At 46.0% G+C, this 16,835-nt stretch overlaps 1 protein-coding gene across 2 annotated transcripts in view; it reads right to left on the minus strand.

Annotated features, from left to right (window-relative positions):
• Nucleotides 1–10,785: 10,785 nt before the first annotated feature.
• IFT57 (intraflagellar transport 57) overlaps nt 10,786–16,835 on the minus strand; it is a 32,504-nt gene continuing 26,454 nt past the window's right edge. For both annotated transcript variants that reach the window (XM_077668328.1, XM_077668329.1), the window contains 2 exons: nt 15,574–15,640; nt 10,786–13,210 (listed from right to left, as the gene is read on the minus strand). In XM_077668328.1, the coding sequence (XP_077524454.1) occupies nt 13,038–13,210; nt 15,574–15,640 (240 nt within the window). In that variant the 3' untranslated portion in view covers nt 10,786–13,037. The remainder of the gene's footprint in view (nt 13,211–15,573; nt 15,641–16,835) is intronic.

Consider the following 16,835-nt stretch of genomic DNA (forward strand, 5'->3'; position numbering starts at 1 on the left):
GTAATCTTTACCATTTATGACCTGTAACGGGTAACGTACTTACGTTAACATTTTTCGGTAACGTGAGGTGTCACGTTACTAGTTACTTTTTGTTCCCGTTGTCACCCACTCCGTTCCCTTTTTCTAGAAAAAAAAAGCGCAGAGCACCTAATATGATGTTGCAAATAAACAAACAGGTGCTGTTGACGACTTTTGTTGCGGCTCGCATGCATGCCAGAAAACACCTGCCCTTGATGACGCACCCAACTAAAAAAAAGACAATAGCCATAAAGCACGAAATACGTGCCCGAATGCCGAATCCCACATTCGCCTTCGCCTTGCGCTCCTCCCCGAACCACTCATACACACAACTCTCTACAGAGTGGAAGCATGCCGAGCATTTTGGAACACGACATTTTTAAGAATTACTGTAAATTTGTTGAGAGTTCAGCGATGTTTGCTTTGTGAAGTTATAATTGATGATGAAGTGTCATTTTGTGTTTAACGCCACATTCAGAAGATGGCTTCACCATGTCCCACAGAGTTAGAATCCAACACATTTAACTCTACAGGCAACTTTAGGCCACTATAACATTGCTAAGCTCCTGCACATCTGTGCAAAGTATTCTCGTTAAATCAGGATATTGCATAAAATGATTGTTTGGGCTAGAAGTTTTATGTGAACTAAGAGGTTTATAAAATTTTTATCGCGAGTTCTTGAGGCGAAGACACACTAATTAAAATTTATGGCCATGAAGTAATGGCAAAGTAATGTTCCGTACTTTTTTTCGGTAATGGTAACGATAACACGTTACTTTTTTTATAAGTAACGCAGGGTGGTAACGTGTTCCTTTTTCTTAGCGTAACGAGTAACGTATTTAGTTACTTTTTTTCGGTAACGCCTACAACACTGGTCACAGTCCTCATTCGGCTATTGAAACCGAAACAGCATGAGAAAGAAATGCAATTATAAATTATTTAGCGGTCGTAGGAAAATACCAGGTGGTAATCCATGCATAATAATGCCTTACGCATCATTACAAAGAAAACGCGCACCCAAAATTTAGGTGTCTATACTCCTTTAAGGTCATCAGCCTCAATTAATGCCGAATATCTATTCTGCAGCGAGATCCTGAATTCCTCTACTTTCCCTCTTGTTGCCAACTCAAGGATAGGCTTCTAACTCGCCAATTGCTTCCATTCTTCCCTCTTCAAGCCTAGGCTAATTGGCGACTTTACCATCCAATGGTCGCTACATTGAACCTTTGTGAGCAACCACATGTCCTGCACGATGCCAGGGTGAGTGCGTATTTTAAGTCTATTTCATTTTTAGCCTCGCCATTGGTGCTCTCCAACATATGCTTCCCGTTTGTGGAAGAAGGTATCCATGATCTATAAATCATTTTTCTCTGCAAACTCTACTCATAACTCTCCCCTGCTATTCCTGGAGCCTATGCCGTATATCATCCACTGCTTGGTCTGCAGCCCGTTTCTTGCCTACCTTGGCATTGAAGTCTCCCATCAGTACAGTGCACTGCGTTTTTACTCTGCTCATTGCCAATTGCAGACCTTCATGTGGAAGACTTAGATATGTTCATGGCTGGATGCAAGCGTATAGGCCAGAACCACCTCCAGTCAGTACCTCTTATCAAGCTTAATTACGATAACTGCCACCCTCTTGTTAATACAAAATGGTTATGTTGCCATCTATTTCATCACTGACGAGAAATCCTGCACCTAGCTCATCTATCCACTAATCCGCAATAGCATAGCATATGCCATCCTTTAGCACTCAATACGCCTAATTTTTTGTAATTTCATTAGGCCTCATGATGTCACACTTGCTGTCTGCTAGTTCCTCAAACAGCACTGTTAGACTGGCCTCACTAGATAAGGTTCTAGCGTTAAACATTGCCAGGCTCAGTTTCCAATGGTGGCCCGTCTGCAACCAGAAATTCATGGCACCCTCCACTGCATCACGCCTTGGTCAGTTGCTCCGCAGCTGCTATTCATATAGGAGGTTGCGGCCAAATACTGCACCAGTGTGGCCAAATCCTTTTCTTGTGATGGAGTGTATTGTGAGCTCTAGTCACCGAGATCAAGCCTTACCCCAGGCCTGTCCATGCAGCACCAGAATTGGAACAGCGGTCCTCTTGCATGCGAGGCGGATGCCCTACCTCTGTGCCATCACTGCTTCCTAAAACAGGTTTCTGTGTTCTTTGCTTCAGCATTTCCAGCAAGGAAGCTGTTATGCTTTAACATACGATACTGTCGTGTGCTATAGATTAGGTTACATTCACTCTTGCTGTGCAAGTAAATTCTGTGCCAGGAGGCATCCCATTCACGGGGAATGTAGACATGCCTTCCAAGAAAGATGCTTTAGTAGAATGTTCTTGCAGGCTCATGTTGAGGAAAGTTAAGACATCAAGATTAGGGTGAGGGCACGAGGCACGTGGTTTTTATTCCTTTCTTTGCCTCGCATCCTCGCCCTACTAGCTGTCTTGACTTTCCTCTTCCAAGACAGATGTTCTTGGCAGCAATAATGCAATCCACTTACCTCAAAAAGGATGCACAACTTAAATGAAGCCGAGTGGTCGCACTCACAGACTATGGCAGATTACTTTTGTATTTGTATGGAAGGGTTCAGCTCGCATTGCTGCTTACTCATCTTACCTTATAGTAGCCTGCACTGTTGCAGTGGCTCATTAAAACCCATTAGCCCAAACTGAAATTCAATTTTTCTGCACACTCTTTCAATGAGCAAAGCCTGAAGCCACAGTTTAGGTCTACACCTTTCTTTTTCTTCGAAAAGTGTGCCATTAAGCAAAAGTTGAGAAAGGGGGAAGGAATGCAGGAGATATAAAGTTAAAAGAAGGAGTGAAGACCCGTAGCACTAAGGTAGTCGCAGACGTTGCTGATGAAATGATTGCTAATAGTCCACTTCACATAGTCACAACTTAAACAAAGTGAATTTTTCTACTCAATAAGTGAGGTTGATCCATGGGGGTTTAACATCCCGAAGCTGCACATTATCTATGATGGATGGCGCAGTAGAGGGCTCTGCATTAATTTCAACCACCTGAGGCTCTTTGATGTGCACCGAAATCTCACAGCACATGTGTTTTTTCATTCTGCCTCCATCAAAATGCAGCCGCCATGGTCAGGTTTCGATGCCACAGACTTGGGCTCAGCTGCCAAATATCAAAACAACCAAGACAATGCTGGTGAACATGAAAAATGTACTACCCAAAAAAAGGTTCCCTGCCATAATCTGTGCCTGCCCATTTACCACTGCAATTATGTAAACATCAAAGAGGCTAGAAATGTTGAGAAGTAAAAGCAGCACTACCATGACCTCAGAAGGCAACATGATATGAAGTGCTCTGGCTAAGCGCATACAACTCCAGAGCATGAAACTGATAGCAAGACGGCACATGGTAAGACAGCACGTGGTGCCTCTATGAGGGGTGGCTGTAATGTTTGTATTATGCCACAGAGTCAGAAACTTGGCATTGAAGGCATGTCTATCTTTTCTCTACATCTTCACTATCCAAAGCCACACACTGCAGGAACTAAGGTGCGAACTAGCAGAGGTCATTGTTGCAGAGCTCGTCATTTCACTTGTTGAAGGTCTGTTCCACCCTGAAATGGTATCATTGTCAGCCTGAAAATGCTACCTATGTGGCCAACTAATGCACAGAGGCAGAAAAAAACCAATAGGTGCAAGACTGGGGTAATTAAGAAGGAAGGTAAGATTTCAAATTTTAAAAGAAACATTATGTGTGATCTGCTGACCATAATCAGTGAGGGCATTGCCATGCAGCAGTTGCAAGCCTTTGCGAGCTTCTCGGGGTGCTTTTGCTTGAGGACTCCACCATGAAAACATCACCACGTGGTCTCTTTTAGAGTTGGTCAATGTGGTGAATCCACCACTCATCCACTGTGACCGGATAACCAAACAACTCTTCAGATTCACTTTCACAGAGCTGCAACAGGTTAGTGGTAGCTTCCCTTCGGGCTCTTTTTCTGCATCATTGAAAGGGCACCCATAACACAGCATGCAGCAACCCATGTCAAGCTAAGTCATTATGGAGTATGTTGAGCACAAATTCGTACCTCCCAACAGCATTGAGAGGATCGAGGGCCGCATACATCACGAGGACTGCAGGAAGGAAAGAGCCAGAGCTTTACATGTCAAGTACGGGGAGTACAACGGGGCAGTCTACGTAGATGTCGCCGAGTATAAGGGCAAGGACGCATTTGCAGTTGTGGTGGTGGATGGGTGGGGATGCTTGGTCACCTCTGCATCAGTCAAAACCCGCTCCCCAGGAACTTCAGAGGAGGCAACGATAGTGCTAGCTATAGCTAGTACTAAAGTTAACCTGATTTTCAGCGACTCGAAAACGGCCATCTGAAATTTGGCAAGGGGCAGAATATCTGTCACAGCGGCACGACTGCTAAATTGGGCCACGGGGCGAAGGACTATGTAGGTAGAAATTGTCCAGGTACCGGCATACTCTGGGAACCCTGGGAACGAGACAGCTCACATGAATGCTCAAGGTTTCGTCAGCTGAGCAGGTGAGCCGGACGTTCTGGGAGGTCCACGAAAGATGGGTAGTGTCCTTTCGCGACATTACTAAACATTACACACTTCAGCAGAGAATTTACCCGCCCCAGGACAAGCAATTGGTAAAGGCGCAGGAATGCGCCTAGCAAAGATTGCAGACAAGATTGTTCTTCAACCCATATGTGTTAAGCAAAATCTACCCGGACATTCAGCCGGAATGCAGATGGTGTCAAGAAGTGGCTACCTATGACCACATATTATGGAGCTGTAGCATAGCGCCGCGACCGGCGGATATTACGAGTGATCCTCCTCTCAAGCAGTGGGAGGCCGTGTTGGCCGGCTCAGACCCAGTCGTCCAGACCAGGGCCGCGGAGTGGGCCACACAGGTCGCCGTCAGCCATGGGTTGATGGCCATCTAGCACGGAATCGTCCGCACATGTGTTCTGACGAAAATAATGTTTTTCCTCCATTAACAGTAGTCAACCGGTCTGCAGACACACAGACATGTGTTTGTGCTGCAATATGCTGTTCTACATTGAGAGATGACTGTCAGTTTTCTCATCTCTGAATCCCTCTTGCCACACTGGAATACACCATTTACCAAAACGATCACTAGGCTGGGAAATTATTCCCATGCACCGACACCAGGTTGAAGTAAATGCTTCTTGGGCTGGTTGGTCCCTTTCATACAAGACAAATCACTGCAACATCTGCCAAGGGTGGCGCCATTATGGCTTCAATGCCCTAGTGGCATCATGTATGCTATTGCTTCCATCTTTAACGCCTCACAATATTCGAGGAAGGAAGGCATTCCCATTGCAACATCAAGTGTAACAGTGTCCCTATTTGTAGGTGGCAATAATATAAACTTAATACAATACTTAGTAATTTATATCCCCGATGGTGCAGTGTCTAGAATATATTGACTTGCCACGGGAAAGGGGGGGTGCAGTTTCCAATGACTGCCAACAATCGCTGACTGCAGGACACAGCTCACAGGGAGTGTGCTAAAAAGGGTGTGGCCCCAAGTATCTATATACATATATCTGTGCATCTCCAGCGGACGATCTCGCTTAGCAGATGACATCACTTCATGCAGCTGCCGTTGCCGTGTGTATGAGTGCATAATTCCTTTGGTGCAAGTCATTTATGTGGTGCGTGCACCATCCAAATGTCGCATAGCAAGGATGTCCAAGGTAAAGCAGCCTTGCAAAGAACAGACATGTGATGTCATAGTGTGATGCTACGGAAAAGATTGCAGTTTGTTTGCTGTGATGCATATACTATGAGTTAACATGCAATCTTAACATGGTATCTGCTAAAAATAAAGGAATAAAACAAATCAGCAACTACATATTTCACTAGGAAGGCGCAGCGCACTTGGGCTTTAGCACACTTCCAGTCGGCAGCGCTCCTTTGAGGAAGCTGCTGGCAGTCATTACCCCAGTGCCATCTCAGTGCTCTCAGTCGGCACACTAACCGGTATATTTTAGGCACTGCTCACTCTATCGCAGTGATGATAATCTACCACCTCTTTTGTACTGAAACAGGCCTCTGTAATCCTCTTTCACAACTGCAGCAACTTCTAATCGATGGCCTGCAATCAGTATCACAATTTTTAATGTCACGCCACAAGCACTTTGGCTGTACAGCCAATAGCGATATTGTTATGTGCTTAGTACCGACCACTGGTCTTCTTCTTCCGTCGATGTTCTACGAAGGTGCGCATGACAGTTCCCTCCTTGCAGACAAAGCCCGTCAGGGGGGTTGAAATCGGATGAAACCGCTTGAGGCGGGCTACATGCACCACCTGAGACTGGCGTGACTGTCGACCACTTGCAGTTAGGCGTGCTATAACGCAATTCAGGTCGCTTATGCACTCTAACACAACAAACGGTAGAGGTGTCCACAACCACACAATGTCACCAGGAACATAGGACACTGGGTGGTGTCGGGCGTCGCAGCGGTTCTTAGAACGCTCTTGCGTAGGTAAAATTCAAGCGCAGGCGAGCTTCTTCAGCTCTGCAGAGTGTGGTAGCAAGAGATGGTTCATTATGAATGAACAATGGCAGTATGGTGTTGAGGCCACAGCGAGGCGAGCGAGCATAGAGCAGGTAGAAGGGGCTGTAGCCAGTTGTCTCATGTTGCGCTGTGTTGTATGCATGAGTAATTTATTTATTTAAAATTCTCTCAGGGCCATATGGCATTATAGAGGGGACTGGTTATACAAAGTAACAAAACATAGAAATATGAGCACAATATTACAGATGGTTGCTGGTTATACAATGTTAGCTAATGCATCTTGAAATAAATGGTGATGATTAATAATTATTGCCAGTGGTGCGGGAAGGTGATTCCACTCGTAGGATGTCTGGGGTAAAAAGGAATGAAAGTAGGTTTTCGTTCTGCAGAATGGTATTCCAACCTTGTGAGCGTGATCCATCCGTGGTGACACGTACTGGGGGATGAAATAAGTTCTTCGTGCAGGTAAGAATGGTGAAAAAGTTAATGAAAAAGGTGAAGACGAAGTGCCCGACGACGGGACACACAGGATGGGAGACCGAGTCTAGATTTCATCTGGTTATGCTTGCAGTTCTGCTGGAGTTAGAAAGAATGAATCGAGCAGCTGTATTTTCAACCATCCCAAGTGAGTGCGTTTAGTTCTGGTGATAAGGATCCCATATTGATGCTGCGTATTCGAGTTTAGAATGGGAGGACACCATCCCAGTCCTTATGATCTGCAGTGACGTACATAGCCAGCATGGTGGTGAGCGTCCGATTAGTGCGTTCTACCACACCGTTCGTTTGGGGATGATATGGCGTCGAGTGGCGAAAACTGCAGGCGCTGAGGTGGAGAAGTTCTTCGACAACTGTACAACAATAACTGATGGGCACGTTGGTCTGACATGATTTCCAGTGAAACAGCGCAACGGCACAAGGCCAGAGCAGCGCTGTGTATCGTCCTTTCTTGTCCTCTGGCCTTGTGCCGTTGCGCTGTTTCACTGGAAATCTTCGACAACGTCCGCTGTGAATTGAAGTCCACGATCACTAAGAACTGCAGAAGAGCTGTGCCGAAGAATGACGAATCGAAGTAGGAAATGAGATACTTCAGACGCAGTAGCGTCTGGTATCGCGGCTGTCTCACAATAACGGGTTAAATAATCTATGCACACAAGAATCCATCGGTTTCCTTTAGAAGACTGTGGGAAAGGTCCAAGAAGGTCAATGCCAACTTGCCCAAACGGGGCTGTTGGAGGTGTGACTGGCCGCAGTTTTCCCGGTGGACTTGAAGTCGGCAGCTTACAGCGTTGGCAGTGCACACAGCTGGCTACATAGCGCTGGATAGCTGAACGCATCTTAGGCCAGTAAAATCGTTGTTGTGTGCGGTGGAGTGTTCGGGCAACTCCAAAGTGCCCACACGTGGCCTCGTTGTGCATCATTTCAAGAACTGTGATGCGTAGGCTTTCTGGCACGACAAGAAGCATGCATTCTCCCCCAGGAGCGAACTTCTTCTTATAAAGCAATCCCTCGCGAATGCAAAAAGTGTTCTTTTCAGAATCCTTGGCGGCATCAAACAAAGAGGATATGTTTGGTCTTTGCGATGCTCAGTTCAGAAAACTTGAAGATCGGGGAAGACTTGTGAAAGTGAAGCCAAGTATTCATCGAAGTTGTCTGCATCGTCATCAGTCGTTTGAAGCGGCAAACGCGAAAGACAATCAGCATCTGAGTGTTTACGGCCGCTTTTATGCGCCACAGTAAAAGTAAATTCTTGTAGGCCAAAGCCCATCGAGCGAGCCATCCACAGGGGTCACGAGGACTCACTAGACAGCAAAGCGAATGGTGGTCAGTCATGACGGTGAAAGCATTTGCATACAGATAGGAGTGGAAGCGCTGTGCAGCGAAAACAACGGCGAGACATTCTTGCTCGGCTACCATGTAATTATTTTCGCACTTACTCCACGAGCGGCTGGCATATGCTACCACGTGCTGATCGTGGCCATGGCATTGTATAAGTACAGCGCCGATACTGATACCACTTGCATCAGTGTGTACTTCAATTGGCGCTGATGGGCAAAAGTAGCATAGGATGGGGCCCGAGGTCAAAAGAAATTTCAGATGATGGAAAGCTGCGTCACATTCGCTGGTCCAATTGAATGGTGCATCTTTATGCAGCAGATACGTGAGTGGGTAAGCGATGTACGCAAACCTTGGTATAAAGCGTCGAAAGTATGAGCAAAGCCCTAAAAAGCTCTGGAGCTCATTTTACTGATTGGGGCACCGTAAATCTTTTGACAGCTTCAATTTTCTTGGGATCCGGTCGAACACCTTCTTTATCAACTAAATGACCAAGAACAATTGTTTCACGGTTCCCAAAATGACATTTCTTTGAATTCAGGACAAGACCAGCTCGTTCCATGCATCAAGCACGATATCCAGGCAGCCGTTGTGCTCACTAAATGTTTTGCCAAAAATTACGTCTCCCAAATAGCATAAACAAATTTGCCACTTCAGTCCATGCAGGATTGTATCCATGAACCGCTCGAATGTTGCAGGTGCATTACATAATCCTAAGGGCATAACGTCAAATTCATAAAGTCCATCTGGCGTTATGAATGCTGTTTTTTTTTATCTGCAGTGTGCATGGGGATTTGTCAGTAGCCCGATCTCAAATCAATGCAAGAAAAGCATGAAGCTAAGTGCAGACAGTCAAATGCGTCATCTATATGTAGAAGCAGGTAGACGTCTTTCTTCGGGGCTGTATTCAAGCGACGGTAGTCAACAGAAAACCTCCATGCGCCATCTTTTTTCCTAACAAGGATAACTGGAGCTGCCCAAGGACTAGAAGATTCTCGAATAATGCCGCATTTTAGCATCCCTTGAACTTGGTCATCTATTAACTTACACTCATTTGCTGAGACACGATACGGCTGCTGGTGTATCGGAGGTGCGGACCCGGTGCTGATCGTGTGATGAATACGACTGGTAGGCAGCGGTGTTGAGTTGTCCTTGGCGAAGTCGAACACGATCACGTGCTCTCAGAAGTAGTTCCACTAGAATGCAACGCTCGGTTGTAGAAAGAGACTGATTAATCATAGCCTTAACTCTCCATATCTCGGTGCACGTGCTGCTCAATGACAGAGCTGGTTAACGCCGCGACGGAATTTGACACGCCTTCCTCGAAACGGGCAAGTTTTAGGCCCCGAGGCAACACAGCTGGCTCTTCAGAGTGGTTGACTGTCCACAGCTCGGTGCAGCCTCTGACTACGGGAACGACGCAACGAGGCACGAGGATACTCTTCTTAGAGCAGGTGAGTGTCGTAGGTTCTACTACAACTTCAAAAGGTTCGCACTGATTGCGAATAGAGAAAACCCGCATGAGTGCTGCAGATAAAGCTGGTACAATAGTGTCTTCTTCCACCGCAAATGCTCCAAAATCAGGTATCGAGTCATCCGCAAGAGCCGAAAGTAGTGAAGAATTCAAAGCAATCTCTCCCGTATGACAGTCTAAAGTTGCACCACACTCTTGCGAAAATCAATCCCAAGAATCACATCATACGCTGACGGAGGTACCACTACGAATTCTGTTCTAAACGTTACGCCACCAATAACAACACAACGTTCACCACCGACACCACGGAATAACGCTGCACGGTCCACCACTAAACATTACTTTCCTGCCTAAACGGTTCTTATACCTCAAAGTCATAACAGATACTGTAACTCCAGTGTCTACAAGAGCCATTGTTTTCACATCATCAATAAACACTTCCAATTTGTTCTTCAACATAAACCCGGGTAGAGGTATGGACTTCATCGACTCGACGGCCGCGCCTACTAGCTTCCTTCAGGCGGAGGGGAAGCACGACGTCATGGGGAAGGTGACCACTGTTGGTTCTGAGGTGGCGGTGTCACACTGCGATCAGATGCAAGTGATGAACTGCGCAAATGTGTGGAATGGTACGTGTCCCAAGCAGACATAGTCAGGGACCGCTGCTGTTCGGTGTGCACTTGTCCGTGAATATTCACAGGGGGTCGGTAGTCTTGAGCAGTCAGGAAGCGGCAGTGGCAATATCTAGAGATATGCCCTGCAATGCCACACCGGTAACACAAAGGTTGAGAGCGTCAGCGGCCGCCTTAAGAGTCCTGGCGAACAAAGTCGCGACGTTGGTTGTTGCCAGGCTCTCGCTGCTTCAGGGTAGGCGGGCCTCCTTCCCGTCGGCTGGTGGGCATAACATTGGGCAAAGTTGCTCTGATCGTCCATATGCAAAGCGCCGCTAGTTTGGGCCCACAGAGTGGACAGGGCGGCGACATCTGCCTGCGGTGCACAACTGTGCCGCAGATATTCTGCACGGCAGAAGGTGTCCCTGGATCTGGACAATTCCTCGCGCACAATCTCTCGTATCATATCAGCCATTTAATGTGGAGGACAAGCTTCAACACTGGCTACAGAAGTGACATTGGCCAGTCTTCCAAATTTAGGAGTGATTCGACGCAGCTTGAAAGCTTCAAATATTCTACAATGTTTTATAACGTCGGCGGTGGCGCTCAGGCTCTCTTTGGTAATCAGGAAACTATAAACGTCTTCCGCAATTCCTTTTAGGAGGTGGCCGACTTTGTCTCCTTCAAGCATACTGGAATTCACTAGCTTGCACAGCTTTAAGATAGCTTCGATGTATGCAGTGCAAGTTTCTCCGCGTACTTGCACCCGGTAAAGCAATGTCTGTTCCGCATGCTTCTTCTTTGCCAATTCGTCCCCGAAATTTTTCTTGATCTTGCTTGTAAAGGTAGCCGACGTACTTAGTGAATCCTCATGACTGTTGATCCAGTCGAAAAGGCAGTGGCGGCAAGGAAGAACACCACATTAGCCAGTTTGGTGGCAGCGTTACGGCGATTATATTTGTTCACTCTTTCGTAGTGTTTCAGCCACTCGTCAACGTCCTCCTCAGGTTTTCCAAAGAATGTCCGGGGCTCTCAATATGTGGCCGGTTGTTCACCGTGGATGGTCCCGGTTTCTCTGTATTGTCGCCTCCAGTCATGTCCAATGGCATTGGTGGTAAGCCAGCGAGTCTACGGCTCCTTCGATAGATGGAACACTTGTGGGGTTGACTTGGGGAGATAAGTACGTTCTTCCCACTCAATCGCGGCTGACACGGTTCAAAGCCACCCGGACCCCACCCCGTGATCGCGTACGCTACCGAGCGCTCGCCGACCACGGCGGGCCTTGCTCTGAGGGAACTAAGGAACGACACATTGGCTGACACAAACAGGCATTTATTGCTACAGCAACAATAATGCCAGCTAGCAACAAGGTACGCTAATGAATCAAGGTCGTCCGACTCACCAGCAAGGTTCCGAGCGAATGTTCGCCAGTGCTAGGGCAAGGGATATATACTCCGAAGGCCGGACGGGACGAGTACGGGAGCCTGTCTCCCCGTCGCTTCCTCGCCCCGCCGGCGCAGAGCGGAGCCGCGAGCGACACGTCCGCTCGCGCCGACGATCTCAGCCAAAGCCCCCCATCTCCCGCGGGCGGGCTTCAGCAGTCTCCCGCACAGCGAGGCGGGCGCCCTCCCTTGCCAGTTAATGTAACTGACAAGGGAATTCGTTCATCCTCGGGGTGAGACTCCTGCTGCACGGTGTCTCGCAGGAAAGCAAACACAGGGGGCTGCAGGGCAGGTCCCCACACACTCCGTAATCGATACCCGGCACATCTCACCAAAACTGTTATGTGCTTAGTACGCACGGGGGTTTACTTACATAGCAGGACCATAACGAAGCCTACAAGTGTCCTTCTGCCCTTCCTCTTTCTATTTCTCTACTGATCCGTCCGACCATTGAGCTTCTTCTTCTTCCATCAATATTCTACGAAGACGAGCGTGATAATATGAACACGACTGCTTTCACATAGGCCAAACAGGACAAATAATTTTTTTTTGGTGCTATAACCTTTTAAGCCGATAGGCCAGCTGGCCATCTTGGAAATATAAACTGCTGTAGAGGATTTTGTCCAAGCAGGTTAAGCCCAAAGTGATCATATCCATGTTCATTCCAACTGTATGTGCACTCTGCATTCTTTAGGTTGCATGCACATATAAAAAAAGGAAAAGGTCCTGAATTGTAGAATTTTAGGCCAGGGAAGCTTTTGTTTTTGATTTTGCAACGCTTAGGCATACTGCTGAGGTGTTGCCCCATTCACTGCTCTTTAGCTTTTCTAGGATAATACCACAGCAACAACAACAAACTCTTGGCAGGTTTCAGAGGTACTATTTCAAAATTGTGCATATCTCGGACAATTTCCCCAGGATCATGACAAGTAGAAAATGCGGTACTAGCACAAACAGATTTTCTGCAGACTTTAGTCTCCCCGTACGCAGCCAAGGTGAAGGGAAGGATAGTGTAGAGTTGTAGGCTGAGCAGTTCCAGTAATGTCTGAGAAAATCAACATTTGCTACGACCAATGAAGACAAGGGACGCCTTCAATATGCCAGAGGGGTTAGTACACAGAGTCGTAGCTGGCAGCAGGTGCTTCTGTGGTGTCTCGCAGGTTTCCCTTCTCCTTGATCCTGGCCTGCAGGAGGGTGTGCACAGCCACACCGATTCGCACATCCATCTGCGTCAGCTCAATCTTGAGGCGAGCCAGTGCTCTGCGGATGTTCACCAGGGGAGCTGGAAAGGCAGAGGGAACTTTGATCAGACATGATTAGAATGCTCCAACCGATCTGTGGGATGATGATGTGCACCACCAGCCTAGCTACGTCCGCTGCAGGACAAAGGCCCCTCCTATGCCTCTCTAGTTAACTCTGTCCTGTGCAGCCACCTTATCCCTGCGAACTTCTTTATCTCAGTCGCCCACCTAACTTTCTGCAGCCCCCTGCTACACTTGCCTTCTCTTGGTATGCAGTCCGTTACCCTTAACGACCATCGGTTATCTTGCCTTCGCATTACATCCCCTGCCCAAGCCCATTTCTTCTTCTTGGTTTCGACTAGAATGTCATTAACCTGTGTCTGTTCTCTGACCTACTCTGCCCTCTTCCTGTCCTTTAACATTACACCTATCATTTTCCTTTCCATAGCTCACTGCATTGTGCTCAATTTAAATTGAACCCTTTACATTAGCCTCCATGTTTCAGCCCCACAGGTAAGTAGTGGTAAGATACAGCTGTTATATGCTTTTCTCTTAAGGGATATTGGTAAACTGCAGGTCATGATCTGAGAAAACCGGCAAAATGCGCTCCACCCCATTCTTATTCTCCTTAGGCATGTGTGAATAGTGGTTTTTTGGTTCTAAGCGAATTCGAATCAAATAGTAATTTTCTTCAAATAATTTTGAAGTGAATATTTCGAATACTTCTAGTACATAAAATAAGCTGAATGGCACAATAGGCATATTAAAAATCATGTACTGTTCGAACACACAACGACATTTCGTAAAAAAAAAAAAAGAAAGGCATTGCATTGAACTTCATCGCACTCATTGAAGCATGTCAACGTCCTCCAAAATGGCATCAAAAATTGGGGAGTTGGCCGATACATTTGGGGGGAGGGCGTGATACCTATTATGAAACCCCTGAGTGCTGGACTTAATTGCGATTGTGTTGTAGCTCGACTCCATGAACACCTGCTAGCGAGTGCGCAGCGTTCTCCATTGGGGGTAGCCAAGTATCACTGCAGAGCTCCACCCCCTCCCACCCAGGCCCCTATGGACAAAACGCAGCGCAAAGATGACGTACGGCTGTAAAACGGTTATTTCAATGCGATGGTATTGCAACATGTACAAAATATTATTGAGCAGTAGTTTTTAGTAGTATTCTCAGAAAACCTCAACACAACAAAGCTTGCAGAAGCACCCAAAGATTTCTGGACAAGGCGACATTTTTCACGGCTCAGGAAGCTGAAGCTCATGTCACTAATCAACCTAAAAGCCATCTGTAAACATGTATATTACAGCGATGCATAGTTGGAAAAGGCCCTTTGTGCGAATTACCATATAATCTCGTGTATGGGCTGCACACCCCGTTTTGGACTAGATAATTGTGAAAAAATATGGTTTTAAGTTTTCTTTTTAATTCGTGTATGAGCCGCACCTTCAAAATTCACACGCGAATTAAAAAAGAAAAAGTGTGGCCCTTTTAGAAGTTTATACAGTATCTTTACACTAAAAAACTATTCATTCCTTGCTGGCTGGTAGCACAGGGTGACACAAAGTGTCAAACTGTTCTACTGAGCCAGAGAAGGGCCTTTTAAATTTGCCTTAAAGGCAGCCTGCTGTACAACAGCGAAAGCACACGATTCTCAAATATCCATGTACATTCACTGCTCTGCTCAACTGCCATGCATGCGTTTGCAAAGGAGCTCCAATAATAACTTTCCACACTAGAGTAAGGTACACCTTAAAAAAACAAGCAGTTGGTAACAATCGGTCATGGTCTACAAGGTCCTGTATCACTCCACTGGCTAACCACAACAGTAAACAAAATCAGCATTTTAATGTTTGACTGTATCAAAAAAGACTGAGGCATCAAAATTCTTTAGCCTATAATTTCATCTGGTAGTTTGGGTTTTGTTTATGTAACAACAAAAGCTTTAGCAGCAGAGAGCATTTTGTCACGGAGGAGTGCTGTGTGGCAGTCACTGCAGACTCAAGTTGCGTTCGATTTTAGACTTGCAAGCTTCTGAAAGAGCAGCCAAATTATTCAATCCAAGCAACGTCATTATGCTTACAGTCCACATGCTTATGCAGAATGATGCCTATTTCTACAAGCAATTATACTCGTTTACAGCACACGCAGTACAAGGTGAATCATGTTCCAAGAACACAGAAAATGAGATCCAAGCAATAGTAGGAATCTCTGTTCCCTTTTCTTGGTAGCCCAAAACTTAACTGCAATTTGATATGGCCTTATGAAGTGAACACCTAGTTGCACGAGGAAAAATGGCACACACTGCTGACCAGTAGTTGCAGTCTGTTGGCCACCTATGATATTCTGATGCCAAAGCCCAAGACTAGAATGTGTGGCCAGGAAACTCACTTCCATCTGTCATGCTGGAGCCCCTCTCCTCCATTTCCTGCTTCACCTGCTCAAGCTCTTCTGTGATCTGCAAGATACGAGCAGCTGCACCCATCGACATCATCCAATCAGATGCCAGGCTGGCGTGCTGACACCTGTCACCAAATTCACACTAGGATGCAGCACCATAGCTTCAACAAAAAAAGGTTCAATTAGGGGTTCTGCTATTGAACTTGAGGAGACATGCATCCGTGCAATGGCCATGTCCATACAATGCAGTGTTTATGCTTCATACAGTACAGTGATCTCAACAGCAAAAGGTGAACCAGCAGTGACCCACTAGTGGTCCATATTTAGTACCCTCACCTGCCAGTAGTGCTACATCTGAGCTGTGCAATAAAACATGACAGGCCAATGCATTCAGTTCCTGTGCAGCCTCTGTTTAAATAATGCATGCTTTGTTTACAGGGTGTACTTTTGCACTGCATGGTTTCAACTGGCTTGTCTTGAACAAATGTCTTTTTGAATAATGCCTTCTCTCCATTGCCTTTTTGAACAATTAGCTGAGTAACTTTAACAGCACAGGTAATGCTCAGCAGAATATCTCTAAATAAACAAAGTGGTCGCTTAAGGAGTACAGATATCGAAATTTGGTTCTGAGTAAATTTTTTTGGCATTGATAAATGACCACCCAGAATTTGCCTGCACCCATTAAATAATTTATAAATGAACTTCTCCAATGCAGTTTTGGTTTAAACAGCCAAATAGTGGTTATGAGATCTAAGTTCAGTTCAGGTCAAATTAGACAATACCTTTTAAAAGATCCTTTTCAGTAAATGATAAATGATGAAAAACAACAATATTATCACCGCTTTTTCACTAGCCATTCGTGCTCTTGGGGCGAGCTGGTATAAGAGTTCCAGTGACCTGAAACAACCAAGCAGTGCTTATATCGCAGTTTCTTAATTCATGCATAAGAGATCTCAAATGAACTTTGATGTCATTCGGCTGCTGAAACTAAAACTGAAATTACACTGCAGAAGAAATACAGCGACAACTTATTTGCCAGGCATAAGCGAATTCAATGTGGCGATCTATGTATACAAATAATTTATATGCACCTTTCTAAAGAAAACACAACAAAATAGTAGCAGACGGTTTAGCATGGCTAAGCGCACAATATCACGCAGTAGCACTAAGGGTGGGCACTTACGGTCCTTATGTGCTAGAGCTTTTGACCTAAAGGCTTTTATCATAAAGGCCTTTGGCCTAAAGACCTTTAC

Source organism: Amblyomma americanum, chromosome 6 (assembly GCF_052857255.1).
Source record: "Amblyomma americanum isolate KBUSLIRL-KWMA chromosome 6, ASM5285725v1, whole genome shotgun sequence".
Lineage (NCBI taxonomy): Eukaryota > Metazoa > Arthropoda > Arachnida > Ixodida > Ixodidae > Amblyomma > Amblyomma americanum.